Here is a 19098-nt window from a genome sequence, read left to right on the forward strand (position 1 = left end):
CAGTAAAGGCAGAACTTCTGGAAGAAGTTTTCAGGTGGGAAAAGCTAAGGAAATGGGAATTGTAAGGCTGATCATTGAAGCACGGTTTCAAGTGTTGCGAAATGTCACTAATGTCGCCTGACATATGTCGATGTCGAGGCTCACCGACATGAAAATGGATGGTAATATAAAAATTACATTATTTCGGTTGACATTTCCTATATTTCGGAAATGTCGACCAAATCGGTCCAATTAACCAAAAAAAGTGCAGTTTTTCCTATTATGTCGACAGGATGTCAACTAATTTCGACAAGATGTTGACTAATGTACATTAATAATATTTCCATTAATAATTTCTATTTAATATTTCAAACAAAATATTTATAAAAAAGAATTAACAAAATATAAAAAAAAAGAATAAATTAATTACTTTATAATATAAAACATAAAATATTTTTCAAGTAATAAAATATTAACTAGTTAGTATTTTTTAAAATATGTATTAAAATTAGAAAATGTTTATTAAATTTTATAATAAATCATATTCTACATTTAATATAAAAGATCAGAATAAATTTAATAAATTTTATACTAAATCATAATTTATTATAAATTTAGTACTAAAAATCATAATAAATTCATTAAGTTTTATAAGAAATCAGAATTTATCATAATCTTAATACTACAAAAAGGAGAATCAGTTTATTAAATTTATAATAAAACATAATGTATTATAACTTTCTTTAATATTTAAAAAATCAGAATAAATGTATTTCTATTTACTAGTGTGAAATAAATACATTTGAATTTATAATAATATTTCAGAATTAAAAATAAGAAAAGAAAATATCAGATAACCTTGTAAAAACATCAAAATGCATAATAAATCAGTAAATCATCATTTTCTAATTTGTTATTGATCTTAGTTTCTTAGCTTTATATAATGGTTGGGAATAAGATAATAGTCTAGAAATATGTATTCGTGCTTCTTTTATCATTTTACAAAATATCTTTGCATATTTCCACATATTTCATAATATTTCCACAATGTCTCTAATTTTTACAATATTTCCCCACGACATTTCCGACATTTCCGACATATGTCCTATATTTTGGTAAGCGACATTTCCATTGACATTGACATTTTAAACCTTGCATTGAAGGGGATTCAAAGATAGAAATAGGGTGGGTGAGTAGAGCTAAGGGGGTGGTGTGGCAATTCAGAAATGAAATTAGATGATTTAAGTGGTTCTCAAAAGAGATGAACATTCAAATAAGATGAGTAAGGCCATGTTTGGGAGTGATTATTTGGGCGGAGACCACACCATTAAGCACTTATTAGTGTTTGGGAAATAAGCCCGAAATAAGTGCTTATTTTAAAAATAAGGGCTTATTTTTTAAGCCCAAATTTTCAGCTTTTTTTAAGTGCTCATACAATAAGCACTTATTCAAAAATTTTCTCCCGTAATTGTCCCTGGCAAATTTTTAGAATATCAATTATACCCTTTTATAAAATCACTTTTACAAAGGCACTTTTATAAAAGTAATTTTATGAAAAGTACTTTTATGAAAGCATTTTTATAGAAGTACTTTCACGAAAGCACTTTTAGGAAAGTACTTTTACGACCACACTTTTAGGGAAGTATTTTTACAAAAGCACTTTTATAAAAGTACTTTTTATGAAAACACTTACAAAAATACATTTATGAAAGAACTTTTACAGAAGTACTTTTACAAAAGCACTTTTATAAAGCACTTTTATGCAAGCACTTTTACAAAAGCACTTTTACGAAAGCACTTTTTATGGAAGTACTTTTTATGGAAGTACTTTTTATGGAAGTACTTTTTATGGAAGCACTTTTCTCTTTTCTTTTATTGTCTTAGGAAGGATGGGCTCAAAAGACTTACTACATCTTGTGGGGGAGCCCATCTGCATCCAAAGAGATAACAAACAACATTTCAAATACCAGAAACAAAAGAGCAGGACAAAAGTAAGTGGGTTAGGGTTTCATCACAATCCATACAAAGGACACACACATGAGGAGAGAGGCAATTGTTTGGCCTCTTTTTCTATAGCACACCACAAGTGTTTACCTTCCCTAGAAACACTTCCCAACGGAAAGCTTGTACTTTTGGAGGGATTGGTTTACACCGGATTTCTCTCACTAGGAAGTTCACCCTCATAGGATCAGTGTGAGACGCAAACCGAAGAAAGATGCATAGGAAAATACATCATCGGGAGTTGGGGACCAAACTCTACTCTCGGCTATAGATTGGTCCAAGTAGACCCTCTCAAGTGTTAAGATCAAAAGCACTAGAGACTTGCATTCGTTTTTTTTTAATCAATAACAGTAACTTTTATTAAGAAAAAATATTATAGAAAAATACAATATGAAGGGAGGGGTAAAAGCACTTAACCCTCCCTAACATTAAAGGTCAGATTACAACACAGCCCAAAAGAGATTTGCTCTTCCCACCCCTTGTTTGGCCAAAGAGTCTGGTAGAGAATTGGTACACCTCTTGGCCCATTGAACCTGAATTTGCATGTTTCAAGTAATCTGGTTGATTTTTTATTTTTTTTTTCTTTTCATTTGAGAACTTCCACAGACTAGAATCTTCCTCCTGCAACCAGCTTACTGTCAGCCTAGAATCTCCTTCCACCAACAGATTTCTGATTTTCAATTGCTGGGCTTTTTTGATCCCTTCCAGAGCTGCCAAAATTTCAACCCTCAATGAATCCCCCCAGCCTATAGGTGCTGAGAACATGGCAGTAATTCAACCTTTTTCATCCCTAAACACTCCACCTATACCTGAAGGGCCTGTGTTTCCTTCTTTGCTGCCATCAAAGTTCAATTTAATGAATCCCGAAGCTGGAGGAGTCCAAGCTGGACTAGGGGAAGAAGTCTAGGGAGCAGACCAAGCCACTTGTTTCCATTTTCGAATGATGTCTCCTGCTGAATAACCTTCAAATATCTTCATAGACTTGACCCAGTGAACCACCCTAACATGTATTAATTCAATGACGGCTTCCCTACTTTTTTCTTTCTCATGAAAAGTTCTTTGATTTCTTTCCTCCCACACAGTCCAGCATACAACTGCTCTAGCACATCTCCACAAAATTTTACCTCTCTTTTTTAAACCCCTCACTGATGTAGTACTAAACAAGCTCTGCACACTTGAAGGGAAGGTCTACCTGCAACCAAAAAGAGAGAAAAACCAACACCAGATTTCTGATACAAAGGGGCAAGAAACTAACAAGTGATAACAAATCTCACCCTTCTTCTTACATAAAATGCACCGCTGCAGGGATAAACACCAATTAGGCCTTTTCTTTTGAAGTAGGTCACAAGTGTTATACTTGTCTAGGATAGCTTCCTAGCAAAAAGCACCTACTCTAGGAGTAATTGGTCTACCTCAAACTTCTAAGACTGGGAAAGGAGAACCAAGGACCGGATTGGACTGTGTTAATTCTTTGAAAAAAGAAGAGCAAGAGAAAATATCCGACGGAACAAGAGACCACACCCTACTGTCCACACTGGAGGGGTCAATAACTACCTCCTCCAGAATCTTAAGCAAGTTAGAAATGGAATCCAATTCAGAATCTCTGAGTTCTAAAATCCTTGAGAGAGAAAACATAAGAGGGGAACTGCTCTTTCAAAGGAGTGTCACCCACCCAAATATGTTCCCAGAATCTCATAGACATACTAGAACAGAGGTCATACCTGATAAAAGGAAGAAAAGAAGGAAGGATGGCATGAATAGACTTCCAAGGAGAAGCCCTTGTAGTCCTAGATGAGATCCCCGTATCCCAACCATTTGCCTCTTGCCCATGAATACTTGGGATTATTTTAGCCCACAAATTCTCCCTTTCTTTATTCAATCTCCATAACCATTTCCGCAAAAGAGCTTCATTCTTCTTCTGTAAGTTACCCAAACCCAGTCCACCATCACTTTTGGCTTTTGTAACCAAGTCCCACCTAACTCTATGATCCCTTTTCTCCTCCCTTGGTTCCCATAAGAAATCCCTCTTTAATTTTTTCAAAATCCTACATACTCCCTCAGGAATTCTAGACACAAACAGAAAGTAAACTGAAGGTTTGCCAAGGTTGACTTAATCAGAGTTATCCTACCACCCAAAGATAGATAGTTTTTCTTCCAAGAGGCTAACCTTTTTGTGAATTTGTCAATCACCGGGTTCCAAAAGCTCCTCTTGGTAGGGTTATCCCCTAGTGGAAGCCCCAGATATTTCAATGGCCATTGAGCAGTCTCACAACCCAAAACTTGAGCCCTTTCTTCCACCTCTCTAACACTCATTGATGCCAATCACACAAGTCTTATCAAAGTTTACTTTGAGGTTAGTCACTTGTTCAAACACATTGATCACCAACTTTAAATTTCTAACCCACCTAATCTCCTCCCCACCACAAAACAGAATTGTGTCATCCGCAAATTGTATATGAGTGACTGAAACCCTGTCCCTCCCAACTCTCCAATCACTTATCAAGCCTCTAGAATCTGCTTTCTCAATAAGCTTCCCTAACACTTCAGCAATTAGGGTAAAAAGGAAGGGGGAGAGGGGGTCCCCTAGCCTAATACCCCTAGTAGCTGGAAAATGATCTATCGCCCTACCAGTATAGAATAATGGCATGTTCTGATACACCCTTTTATCCACTTGCACCACTTTTCCCCAAAACCAATGGACTCTAATACTTCTAGCAACAAGGACCAATCAACCAAATCATAAGCCTTTTCCAGATCCAATTTGCACACCAGCCCTTTCTTCCCTCTTCTTTTAAAATCTTCCACACTCTCATTTGCTATTAAGATTTGGTCTACAATTTGTCTATTCTTCACAAAAGCACCTTGATTAGGGGATATGATTGTGGGAAGCACCTCTCTAATTTTTCTGGATAACACCTTAGCAATGATCTAATAGAGGCTATTTACCAAACTGATGGGTCTAAACTCTTTAGGGTGACAAGCTCCCACCTTTTTTGGAATTAAGGCAATAAAGGTAGAGTTCAGGCCTGGATTTATTACCCCTCTTTCAAAGAATTCTGAGAAAACCTGTTTCCTCAACCCTCTTCTAAATCCAAAATCCCAAGAGATACCCAAATCTGAAAGCCAACCAAACCTAGCAATAGGTTTGTTTTTATGGTTTGATAAGGAGTAGAAGTCCGGGAATTTAACCATAAGAGGCACATCCCCAACCCAAAGGTCTTCTTAAAATAAAACATTTTATGAAAGCACTTTTTTAAAAGTACATTTATAAAAGCACTCCTATCAAAGTACATTTATTCATTCACTTTGTATTGGGTATTTTGAAAATTTGAAAGAAAATGAAGGACAAAAGAGTCACAATTGCTTATTGGAGAAAAGGACCACCAAACGCCCAATATGAAATCTGGGTGCCAAATGTAAATAAGTACTTATTCGAATAAGCACTTGTTTTTAAGCACTTATTCAATAAGCACTCCCAAACATGGCCTAAGAAGATCGGCTAATTGTCTGGTGGATGGTTTGGCTAAACAAGGTGTTCACAAACAGCAAATGTATTGGACACAATTGTAACATGGTGGTGGGGTGTGTGTAATTTTTTGTTTTTTGTTTTTTTTTTTTTCCAGTGGCATTTACAGCCTCTTGTATCACCTTTCTCTTTAACCATTTGATGAAATCTTTTCTGTTTTGCTGATAAAAAAATACTTATTTCCTCCATTTATATAGCAGAGAAGCCAAAACCAAAGGCTTCAGTTGAAACCTTTGAAAAAAATGATGCCACTCACAAAGATGGTAGTGGTAATATTGAGGCACTGTCATTTACATTCCGTGAATTAGCTACAGCAACAAAGAATTTCAGGCAGCAATGCTTCCTTGGTCAGGGTGGATTTGGAAGAGTCTATAAGGGGAAGCTTGAGAATGGCCAGGTAAATAATATATCTATTTGGTGCCTACTGTAGGACTTATTTTTTCTTTTCTTTTCTTCCGTTCTTTTTCTGCTAAAAGAACTGTACACTGACTTTGGGACATTGTGATCAGCTGGTGGCTGTGAAGCAATTGGATAGGAATGGATCACAAGGGAACAAAGAATTCCTTGTTGAGGTTTTAATGCTGAGTCTCCTCCACCATGAAAATCTTGTAAATCTCGTAGGATACTGCTCTGATGGAGATCAGAGGCTTCTGGTGTATGAGTACATGCCATTGGGTTCTCTGGAGGACCACCTTCTTGGTACTTTTTCATTTCATTCTAATCATTTTGGCATATTGGTTCAGTTTGAAACAACTTGACATATATGCCTGTGAAAGTAAGCCAGATATTTCTCTATATTTGAAGTTTCTATTCCTTTGAAATAAAAAAAGCCATGTTGGTCCCAGCTATCTGGGCAGCATCTGATAGCCTGATAGTTGTCTTGTCTGTAACTAATATCTCACATATAATTTGCAGTTATTTCACCAAAGCAAAGGCCGTTAAGTTGGTATACGAGAATGAAAATAGCTACAGGTGCTGCCAAAGGCCTGGAATATTTACATGACAAAGCCAACCCTCCTGTTATATATCGCGATTTGAAATCATCTAATATTTTACTGGATGAAGAGTTTAATCCAAAACTCTCTGATTTTGGGCTTGCCAAGCTTGGACCTGTTGGGGATATGGAACATGTATCATCAAGGGTGATGGGAACATATGGGTACTGCGCCCCAGAGTATCTAAGAACTGGTCATTTGACTGCAAAGTCAGATGTTTACAGTTTTGGAGTAGTTTTGTTGGAGCTAATTACAGGGAGAAGAGTCGTAGACACAACCAGGTCGAATGAGGAGCAAAATCTAGTTACTTGGGTAACTTCTTGATTTCCCTTTTCTTTTCAACTCCCTTTGATTGAAGAAGAAATGTTTGCATGAATGCCACTTTAGAGTGTTAGATTTCCCTCTGTGTAGGTTGAAATGACAGAATTGGAATTACAATGAAGTCTTACAGATGATAAAAAGAACATCCACTGTTCTTCATGACTTTTTAGTTATATTGAATGGGTAATTTTGATGAAAACATATCCTGTTTAATGAAAAAGATTAAAATATTCTGGGTCAAGTAAAGAATATCTGGATCATTTTGCTGCCAAAAGATAGAATTTAACTTCTTTATAATATCCTTTGAGAATATGAAAGTTAATTGGTTGGTTGTTTAATTATCAATGGATATCAGAATAGGATTCTGTTAATTACCGTTTTGGAACACAACTTCATCTCAAATGACATTCTTCATAGAAATCTTGGTTACAAGTAAGGTGGATTTTGGGTGATCAAGTCATCTGGGTCCTCCAAAAGTTTTTTTTTTGATAAATAAAAGTTCATTAAAATTTCATTCAAATCAATAAGGATAAACAACTGTTACAAGCATCCCAAGGGAGGTGTGGCGTGCAACCTCCCTCTGAAAGAAAAAGCAGCATAAAATTTACAAGTGTGCCCAGTACAATTGATTCCTCATTACCCCTTAAAGAATCAACTAAAGTATTAGCTTCCCTCCCCACCCACTGTATAACCAGATTCATATGGTTGAAACCTTTTTTTTTTTTCCCGGGTCATGCTTTTCTCCATTTCTTCTGTGGAAAGAAAAATAGGAATCTTTAGTTCAAGACATCTTAATATGATGAATAGCATACAACATGATAGCCAATAGCTCTCTCTCTCTCTTCTTTCTATCTATATGCAGTTGTCCACATCAACCTCTTCTCTCTCCTTTCTTTGCTTCCTGACCCCTTAACATTCTCTCCTTGTTTTTCGTATTTTTGGACAATGAAAACATGAAAGAAATAGACTTAATGATCTCTAATGGACCAATATTATGTACAACCTTTAGGTCCAATGTCCTACTCGCCTCAAGCAATTTGTTTTCCTTTTCCTTTTATTCAGTATCAATTTCCTTTTACTTGAATCAATTTTGTCTCCACTCAAAATCTTCACCCTTCTCAATTGACCTCCATCATCTATTTTATGCAACTCAAATTCCTTGAGCTCTCTCTCTCTCTCTCTCTCTCACACACACACACACACTCTCATTCCTGTCTGGGATTTTGTTTTTATCCTTTATGATTGATTAATACAACTTCTGATTTTTATCTATCCTTTCTGTTTCATTGCAATTTGCATTGATCTTAAACAGCACCTCTCAATTTTCATCTCATCTGTATCTATGTAGAAATTAGTAGTGTAACATCACTATGTTACTACAGCAGATAAACTTCCCCATTTGTATAGGGGTGTAGTAGAAAAGTAGAATCAATGTGTTGGGGCTCAATTAGGTCACGTATTGGAATAAGTCATCTCTTCAATCTTTTCTTGGATCGACCCCCTACCGCTGGGTGAGATAGGTCCTTCCTATTCCTCAAGACACAACTATGTAAACAAACTGGTACTAGATGTTTGCTTGGGTATGTGTATTCAGTTTTTCAGAAAGCAGAACTTGTTCTTTTTCTTGGATTGCATAAAACCAGTTGGCATCCAAAATTTCCTAGGCATTTCAGTGGATACTCCTTTATAGGCCTATATCTGTGGTCAAAATTAGAGAATCCAATAAATAGAATTTTCTTTTCCTTTTCATAGATGAATTAGTATGACATTTATTTTGTTCACCCACCATTAAAACTTGCCAAGGCTATAACAGAAACAAGAAGTCCAATTCGTGGAGAATATTAGAATAGCTTGCAATCTGAAACAATGTCATGTTGACATTAGGCAGGTTGAGAAGATGAGTGAAAGGGTGAAGGTGTTGTAGGCAAGTCTCATTGGTAGATTTGTGGGAGTTGAGTTGGAAGAAAAAAGGTTGAAGCCTAGGCAATGTTAGTCTGGGGGAAGGAGAAGGTGATGGGGGTGAGGAGATTTGTCAGAGGATTATTTTTGTTTATGTTTTACAAGATATTGGATGCAGAGTGGGTTCTTGATTGGGAAAATTCAAAGCCAAGGAATTGCAATCTCATATTGGGTTGGTGGTTTCCGGCGGCAGGAACAATTCACAGAGAAAAGAGGAGTGCGTTGTGGATTGGGGTGGTGGGTATTCTCTTGCTATCAAAGAGATTAGGGTAATGGCCAGACTTCTGCAACTTAGGCTATGTTTGGTTTGATGGAAAAAAGTAGGGAAATGAAAGGAAAGGTAGGGAAACCTTTAGAAACCTTGTATGGATTTCCCTACCTTTTCCCTTCCTTTCCCTACCATTTCCTTCAAACCAAACATAGCCTTAGACTACATTTGCTAGTTCAAGCACTCGTTCTAGTGCTTCTGCAAAATTAGGTACCATGTTTGCTTGCCATGCCTCTTCTCCTAGCTCCTAGATTGTTGATTTTGTAGCTAATGACCACATGAGTGGTATGCCTTCTTCCTACTTCACTTCCTATAAGTTGTTCTTAGGGAAATGTAAAATTAAAGTTGTTTTTTGATCAATAACAGAATTCAATTTTATTAAAAGAAATCAAGAATATGTACAAGATTTCAGGGAGAGAAAAATTACTTAACTCTCCCCCAAAACAACAAGAAGATTACAGAATTGCCCAAAACAATTGACCCCTACCCACCCCCTGTTTTTCCAAGTTATCAGCAAAGGCATTTGCGGTTTGACTCAGAGAAGAGATTTGCTGGAGGCAGAAGTTAAGGCACAAGTGGATTAAGGAGAGGGATGGGAATACTAGGTTCTTTCATGAGTTGGAAAATGGTAGGAGGAAGAACTTAGTGACTAGACTAGAGCTAGAAGGCCAGGTAATTACCAATCAAGAGGATATAGCTAGGACCTTTGTAGATCATTTTAAAGCCATCTTTAGTAGGACTTTGAATGAGGGGATGCCTTTGGAAGGATTGGAATGGCTGAGATTAGATGGAGAAAAAGCAAGGTGGTTAGAAAGGAAAATTGAATAAGAGGAGATCAGAAGGGCAGTGTTTATGATGGATAGATCTAAGGCGCCAGGTCCGGATGGATTTACTATGGATTTCTGCCAAGATTTTTGGGTCATTTTTAAAAGAGGATTTATGTGATGCTGTTGAGGAATTTATTGAGAATCATATAATAAGTCCGGGAGTCAATGCCACCTTTTTGGCCTTAGTCCCTAAGAAATCAGATGCTATCCAACCTAAGGATTTCAGGCCAGTTAGTTTGGTAACTAGCATTTATAAAATCCTGGCTAATGTTGTGGATGCTTTTACAGCCGCTAACAACAGCAGTGATGGACAGCAGCAGTAATGGGCGATTAATTCAGAGTTTAATGGACAACAGCAGTAATGGGTGATTAACTCAGTGTTCTCATCTTATCTAATTCAGTGTACTCATCTTATCTAGCTAGATACAGTTCTATCTTATCTAGTAGGGAGTCTTATCTAGTAGAGAGTCTTATCTGTTCAATGTTCTTATCTAAATTCAGTAGTATAGATCAGTAGGGAGTCCTCCTAAAAGTGGGATTCTTATCTTCTTGTAATCTCCTATTTAAAAGAGCTAATGATATTCAATAGAGGCATCGAAATTCTCAGTCAAGACAGAGTAGAGGATAGTTGGTGATCTCTTGAACAAATCACCATTAAGGCGCCAAGATAGGTTCCTCAAGAAAAGGGAGGAACAAGGGAAAACCTGTTTTCCCTGTGGACCGATCCGTGACGAGATCCTATTCGCGGGTCTATAACAATTTGGTATCAGAGCAAGGCGTCATGGGTGACCTTGAGCAGTTGACGACTAGGGTTCATGAACTGGAGCACAAGCTCGTGGAAAACAGCACGGAGGTGCGCAAGATCAAGGAAGACGTCCGAGAATTAAGGCGCATGATGGAGCTCTATTTTTCTAGCAAGGAGAGGAATCCAGAAGGGGCTGCAACCACAAACGGCCACCGTCCAGACACGACAGAATCATCTGGCGAGCGGCAGGTCGTCGCCCAGGGAGCCGCGATCGTTCCCAAATACAGCAGGATGGAGTTCCCTTCCTATAATGGTGCAGGAGATCCGTTGGGATGGCTGTACAGATGTGAGTAGTTCTTCCGCAACCAACGGGCAAAGGACAGAGACAAGGTAAGCTTAGCCGCATTCCACATGACGGAGGAGGAGCAACTCTGGTTTTATAGATTAGAGTAGGAGGAACCCGGGCTCAGTTGGACCCAATTCAAATCCTACTGCCTTCTCAGATTTGGGCCCCCATTAACAAGCAACCCATTAGGCGAACTAATCAACCTCAAACAGACGGGAACGGTGGCTGAATATCAGCGTCAGTTTTAGACCCTCCTTGCAAGAGCATCATCGGTACGACTAGACCAGCAGGTCGACATGTTCACCGCGGGGTTAGTAGAAACTTTGAGGGTGGATGTGGAGATGCAAAATCCCCCCAATCTAGTTACTGCTATGAATTTGACTTGCACTTTTGAATGCAAGCTGCAACTCAACTGCGAAAGTATCAGTATGGGGAGGCCTCAAACAACATGGGCACCCCCGAAACCACTCGGCATGGCCCCATCTTCTGCAGCTAGCCGGGAACAGAACCACAGCCGAGCCACGATTCCAGATCGGCATCCAGTTTGGGAAGCAGCGTGGTGGCATCCCCTATTAAGCACTTGTCCAGGGCTGAGATGGCAGAACGTAGGGCGAGGAGACAGTGCTTTAATTGTGATGAGCTTTACTCAACAGGGCAGAAGTGCAAGAGACTTTTCTGCCTCCTGGTGGAACAAGAGGAAGATGAGGATGAACCCTCTTCATTGGAACCCGATCCAGGAGGGCAAAATCATTCCACCTATCCTGGATTCCTTTGATTGTGTTTCAAGACACCCATCCTGAATTCGAGCTTGAGGACAAGCTCTTAGTCCAGGAGGGGAGTAATGTTGTGGTTGCTTTTACAGCCGTTAACAACAGCAGTGATGGACAACAGCAGTGATGGACAACAACAGTAATGGGTGATTAATTCAGAGTTTAATGGACAACAACAGTAATGGGCGATTAACTCAGTGTTCTCATCTTATCTAATTCAGTGTACTCATCTCATCTAGCTAGATACAGTTCTATCTTATCTAGTAGGGAGTCTTATCTTATCTAGTAGGGAGTCTTATCTTATCTAAATTCAGTAGTATAGATCAGTAGGGAGACCTCCTAAAAGTGGGATTCTTATCTTCTTGTTATCTCCTATTTAAAGGAGCTAATGATATTCAATAGAGGCATCGAAATTCTCAGTCAAGACAGAGTAGAGGAGAGTTGGTGATCTCTTGAACAAATCACCATTAAGGCGCCAAGATAGGTTCCTCAAGAAAAGTGAGGAACAAGGGAAAACAGGAGGTTTTCCCCGTGGACCGACCTGTAACGAGATCCTATTTGCGGGCCTGTAACAGCTAAGGTGTTGTCTTTGAGGCTTAAAGTAGTTCTCCCATCCCTAATAAGCCAAGCCCAAGGAACCTTTGTACAAGGGAGACAAATAGCAGATCAGATCCTAATTGCTAATGAGTGCGTGGAGGATATGAGAAGATCTAAAAGAAAAGGCTTTGTTCGTAAGTTGGATCTAGAAAAGGCCTATGATTTGGTGGACTGCCATTTTTTGGTACAAGTATTGAGAAATTGTGGATTTGGGAATAAGTGGTGTAGTTGGATTTTTGGATGTATTAGTTCCTGCCATTACTCTGTCCTAGTTAATGGAGTGGTGAAGGTCTTCTTCCCAACCTGTAGAGGTATCAGGCAAGGGGACCCTCTATCACCTTTCCTCTTCACTCTAATAGCAGAGGTGCTTAGTAGAATGATCTCAAAGACTGATAGAGAAGATGTGATTAAAGGGTGGAGAATAGGTAGAGATGGTATTCCGGTCACCCATCTTCAATTTGCAGATGATATTATGATTTTCTGTGACGGGGGTGATATTGAGAAAGTGGGAAATCTCAAGGATCTGGTTAGAAGTTTTGAGAGATTGTCAAATTTGAGTGTCAACTTTGAAAAGAGTTGTGTAGCTGGTGTTAACTTGGAGGATAGGGACATGGAGGTTATAGCAAGAAACTTAGGATGTTCTCTCTCTCCCTGGCCTATGACCTACTTGGGGCTTCCTCTAGGGGCAAACCCTAGGGAGAGTAGCTTTTGGTGTTCAGTGGTAGAGGTTCCAAAAGAAGTTAACATCGTGGAGGAAAAACTATATATCCTCGGGGGGTAGAGTCACGTTGATAAGAGCCACACTTGCTAACTTACCAACCTATTTCTTGTCTGTGTTTAGGATACCACCTAGGGAAGCTAAGAAACTAGAGAAGTTGATGAGAGATTTTCCTTGGGAGTCGGGGGAAAGTAAGAAGGATCACTTGATAAAATAGGAGGTGGTATGCCAAAATAAAGAGGAAGGGGGGTTGGGGTTAGGGAATTTAATTAAAAAAATAAAGCACTACTAGGGAAGTGGCTGTGGAGGTGACCAGTGGAGAGAGAGAGACTTTGGCATGAGGTGGTGGGTAGTATTCACGGTTGCTTGGTAAATGGATGGGATGCTAGAGTATCACGGCCGACAACCTTGGCAACACCTTGGAAAGCTATTCATGGCATTCTTCCTTAGTTTCTCAGTTTTGTCAGGTATGATGTTTGCAATGGTAACTCAGTCCTAATTTGGGAGGATACTTGGGTTGGAGAGGATCCATTGAAGGGCCTTCTCTTCTTTGTTCTCTGTTTCAAGGTATAAAAAGTATGTTGTGTCAAAGTTTTTTTCCGTTATGAATAATCCATTAACACCAAATTGGGATTTTGGGTTTCGTAGAGGTTTAAGGGAAGAGGAAATTGTGTCTCTCACAAATTTGCTAAGTTTACTTGATACAGTATGTTTGGACCCTTCTGAACCTGATAATCGGATTTGGACACCCCAGCGGAATGGATCCTTTTCATGCGCTTCTTTCTTTAAATCCATTACTCAGTCTACCCCCAACCAGCCTTGCCCTTTTAAGGAAATTTGGTGTAGGCCTGTCCCCCCCTAAGGTTATGGCTTTTTCCTGCGAAGTGTATTATGGGAAAATAAACACCTTAGACATTCTACAAAAGAGAAAACCTTTTCTCTATCTCTCACTTTCTTGGTGTATTTTTTGCAGGTCACATGGTGAGGACTGTAGCCATATACTAATATCTTGTTCATGTTATGATTCGGCCTGCCTTGGAGTTCTATTTGTTTGAGATCAGTCATGTAGAAAGGTGGAAGAAAGAGAGAGAGAGAGAGAAAAGGAGAAAGTATGGTTCGAACTGGAAGTCAAAAAACCTAACTCCCATTCGGCCAGACATGTGCTTTTATTATTAAAATAATGGAAAAGACATATGTGCCCTTATTTAAATAAGGAGCACTGGTTCTAACATAATATTACAGATCAGCAACCTTAAAATAAGTATAAAGACAGAAATACTCCTACGCTAACACTCCCCCTCAAGCTGGTGAGTATATATCATATAATCCCAGCTTGTTACATATGTAGTCCACTCTTCCCCGACTCAAGCCTTTTGTAAATAAGTCTGCCCATTGGTTTCCTGTATTAACGTATGCAGTGTCTAGCTCTCCATTCAACACCTTCTCCCTCACAAAGTGATGGTCAACCTCAATGTGCTTGGTTCTTTCATGAAACACCGGATTAGAAGACATATGAACTGCAGCCTGATTGTCACAATAGAGCTTCATTGGAGTATTGATGTTGTACCCTACTTCCTGTAGAAGGTTCCTTAGCCACACTAATTCACAAGCAGTATGCGCCATAGCCCTATATTCTGCTTCTGCACTACTTCTTGCCACGACTGTCTGCTTCTTACTTTTCCATGTCACCAGGTTACTCCCCAAGAAAGTGCAATAGCCTGTGGTAGACCGCCTATCAAACATAGAACCGACCCAATCAACATTAGAATACCCTTCTAGTTCAAGGTTTCCGCCACTTTTGTATATCAAACCGCGACCCAGAGCCCCTTTTAAATACCTCACAATTCTCAGAACTGCATTCCAATGAGGAATCATAGGTTTCTGCATGAATTGACTTACTACACTAACCGCAAATGAGATGTCTGGCCTAGTAATGGTTAGGTAGTTCAGTTTACCTACAAGTCATCGGTATCTGCCGGGGTCTTCAAACACTTCACCCATATCACTGCTTAGCCTAGTATTTGTGTCCATAGGTGTTTCAATTGGTTTAGCACCCAACAAGCCTGTTTCTTCTAGCAAATCAAGCACATATTTCATCTGTCACAGATTAATACCATACTTGGATCTTGCTACCTCTATCCCCAATAAATATTTCAGTTTACCAAGATCCTTTGTCTGAAAATGATCCTGTAGATAAGTTTTCAGCCTGTCAATACCCATGTTATCATTCTCGGTAATAACAATATCATCTACATACACCACCAACAGTATTTTTCCTCTCGGAGAGTCATGACTGAATACAGAATGATCAACTTGGCACTGCTTCATACCAAACTTCTTTACCACCACACTGAACCTACCAAACCATGCTCGAGGAGATTGTTTAAGCCCATATATAGGCTTCCTTAGTCTGCACACCTTACCATCCTCCCTCTGAGCTCCATGTAGACCTCCTCGAGTAAGTCACCATGCAAAAAGGCATTCTTGATATCAAGCTGATATAGCGGCCAATCATACATAGCTGCAAAAGAAATCACAACACGAACTGACCCTATCTTAGCAACTGGTGAGAAGGTCTCTATGTAGTCAATACTATACATAGGTTTGGGAGTACCTTTTTGCAACCAATCGCGCTTTCAGGCGTTCAACACTACCATCAGGCAGATACTTAACTGTATAAACCCATTTACAACCAATAGCTTGCTTCCCAGGAGGAAGAACGGTGAGGTCCCAAGTATGATTATGATGAAGGGCTGAAAGTTCTTCCATCGCACGACACCACCATGGAGAGGCAAGGGCTTCCTGGACATCTTTAGGGACAACAACTGATATAACAAGGTGACAAACTGGCGATGGGAGGCGGAAAGGTGAGTAAGTGAAACATAATTAGAAATAGGATGAAGGGTGCAAGTACGTTTACCTTTCCGCAAGGCAATGGGGAGATCAAGCTCAGATGCAGGGTTCGGGTTTGGAGCCGGATTTGTCGACAGTGATGTAGCCGGAGGAGTAGTAGCTGGTATGCGTGGGCGATGTGTATACACTTGACAGATAGGTGGGCGGTCAACAGGTGGTGGAACTGGAGTCAAGGATTTGGTCACGGCTGGAACAAGGGGAAGAGGGTCGGCAACGGGAAGTGGAAGAGGAGGAGGTGACGAGGAAGAAGAAGCATTACCGGACCCCAAAAAGAACGGAGTAGACTCAAAGAAGGTGACATCAGCACACACAAAGGACTTCGAGAACTGGGATGGTAACACTTATACCCTTTCTAGGTCCGAGAATAGCCAAGAAAGATGCACTTGAGAGAACGGGCATCGAACTTATCATTCCCGGGACCCAGATTATGGACGAAGCAGACACACCCAAATACCCTAAGCGTAAGAGGAAACGGAGACAAGGTGGGAAACAAGATTGTAAACGGAGAATGACCATCAAGGATGGACATGGGCATCCGATTAATCAGAAAGCAAGAAGTAAGCACCGCATCACTCCAAAAGGGTTTGGGAACATTCATGTGATGCATGAGGGATCGTGCTGTTTCCAAGAGATGGCGGTTCTTTCTCTCAGCCACCCCATTTTGTTGTGGGGTGTAGGTACATGAGATCTGATGTATAATGCCGTGTTGGTCCAGGTATTCTTGAAATGATGAGGATAAATATTCACGACCATTATCAGAACGGAAAACTTTAATGTGAATACCAAATTGATTACGAATCTCAGCATAAAATTTCTGAAAAATGGTAAACAGTTCACTTCTTTCTTTCATTAGATAGAGCCACGTCATCCTTGAAAAGTCATCTACAAAAATGACAAAATATCTATATCCATTATATGACATCATTTTATAAGGACCCCAAACATCGGAGTGAATCAAAGAAAAAGGACTTGACACACGATTATCAACCCTAGAACTAAAGGGAACACGATGGTGTTTCCAAAACTGACACGACTCACAATCCAAAACAGAAAGTTGACTCAAAGACGGAACTAAAGACTTCAAAACTTTTAGCGATGGATGACCAAATCGGTAGTGCCATTGGAGAGGAGAAAGGGATGACTAGAGAGCTGTTGAAGTTCTTCCACCACCGTCAAGGTAATACAGTCCACCGACTTCATGCAATCTTCATCTCCGTCTTGAGATCCTGATAAACACACATAGAAGGATAAAAAGTAATGGAGCAGTTAAGTGATTTGGTCAGCTTACTAACAAACATAAGATTAAAAGGCAATTTAGGAACATACAAAACTGATGAGAGGGATACAGGGTCTAGGTCAACATTACCAACACCACAATCTGTCACCATGTAGATCATAACAATAGTTAATGGTATGTCCATCCATACCACAATGAGTGCACCTCCTCGGGCCTGAGCCACGTCCTCTACCACGGGCTCCCCCTGAATCTTTTCCCCCAGTACGACCACCACCATGATTATAAGTAGGCCCACCACTGCCAATTCGGCCATACACCGGACCACTACTACCACCACGGCCAGACTGAGCTCCCCGAGCTCCACCTCTAGCACCACGGCCTCTGAACACTGCAAAGGCAAATCTATCTGAGATATTAGAGTTCTCAGTAGATCCGGTAGAAGTCCTTCGGAGTTGAGCAAATACCTCTTCTAAAGAAGGGAGAGTTGATCCACCTAGTATCTAAACCCGTACTGGTTCATATTCAGATTTCAGTCCCACCAAAAATCGAGTCACATCAAGCTGTTCTCTCTATTGTTGCTGAATTTTGACATCAGAAGTGAGAGGGTGATAGACGCTCAACTCATTACGTATGTTTCTCATATTGGCATAGTACTCCTCAAGACTCTGATTGCCCTGTTGCAGATTAAAGTACTCCTGATACAACTGATACACTCTGGTTGTATTGTTTTGGCCCGAATACAATTTCTTCGCATGGTCCCACACATCTTTGGCAGTGTCAAGAAACATGAAATTTACACTAATCCTGGGTTCCATACTACTCCATAACCATGTGATGATCTGAGCATCCTCTTGCTCCTAGTCTTCATACTCGTGAGATTCAGTGGAGGGTTTCTCCTCTCTTATGTGTTTTACCTTCTTCTTTGCCTTCAGAAAGACTTTGACGGATTTAGCCCAAGCCACATAATTCTCTCCATTTAGTTTAATGGAGGTCATTTGAACATTCAGGTAGTTTGTAGGCACCATTATATTAGGTTTACAATCACTGTTATCTCCCATTCTATTATCACCAATTCTGCACACTTGCTGAATTCTATTATCACTGAATTCTGCACACTGTACACGACTAGATCACACTCATCACACTGATTTCAGCACTTGTTGTTGCTGAAAATTGTACTCTTTAAACCACAAACCCTACTCCTACAGCTACTTGAAATCTCACCACTATATGATCACAACTCTTCCTTCGAAATACACAAAAAACAGCATAAACCCTAGCATGCTACTGGCTGAAACCTCAACATATGATCTGAAACATGCTTCCTAGTTGATCCACAACAGAAATCATGCATAGAAATCTCTTACCTTATCACTGAAGGAACAACCACACGAGAAGAAAATCAGTCCACACAAGACACCCACTGCACCACACGAATCAGCCCTACATTGATTAGGGGAGGGCTTAGAAACCACAACAACCGACCACACAGAACACGACTGGAGGCATAGAAACCTCCAAGGGGAGAGGGCGATCACTCATTTTCAGCCCTTTTCCTTATCTCTAGTTGAATGCAGGAAAAACAAGAGAAACCCTAGATTGGGTGCACAGAGAATAGAAATCTAGGCAGATTCAACCTGCTTTGATACCCTAGATTTCAGCCCTCTATTTGTCTGAGATCAGTCATGTAGAAAGGTGGAAGAAAGAGAGAGAGAGAAAAGGAGAAAGTCTGGTTCTAACTGGAAGTCAAAAAACCTAACTCCCATTCGGCCAGACGTGCTTTTATTATTAAAATAATGGAAAAGACATATATGCCCTTATTTAAGTAAGGAGCACTGGTTCTAACATAATATTACAGATCAGCAACCTTAATATATGTATAAAGACAGAAATACC

The 19098-nt window shown here is 39.7% G+C and overlaps 1 protein-coding gene across 4 annotated transcripts in view; it reads left to right on the forward strand.

The window, feature by feature from the left end:
• LOC148865244 (putative serine/threonine-protein kinase PBL26) overlaps positions 1–19098 on the forward strand; it is an 82562-nt gene that overhangs the window by 12770 nt on the left and 50694 nt on the right. For 2 of the 4 annotated variants that reach the window (XM_088978445.1, XM_088978444.1), the window contains exons 2-4: positions 5704–5903; positions 6016–6205; positions 6422–6813. In XM_088978445.1, the coding sequence (XP_088834571.1) occupies positions 5704–5903; positions 6016–6205; positions 6422–6813 (782 nt within the window). The remainder of the gene's footprint in view (positions 1–5703; positions 5904–6015; positions 6206–6421; positions 6814–19098) is intronic. The other 2 variants (XM_088978446.1, XM_088978448.1) reach the window with 1 other exon arrangement.

Source organism: Nelumbo lutea, chromosome 3 (assembly GCF_056320005.1).
Source record: "Nelumbo lutea isolate HS-2025 chromosome 3, American lotus-T2T, whole genome shotgun sequence".
Classification (NCBI taxonomy): domain Eukaryota; kingdom Viridiplantae; phylum Streptophyta; class Magnoliopsida; order Proteales; family Nelumbonaceae; genus Nelumbo; species Nelumbo lutea.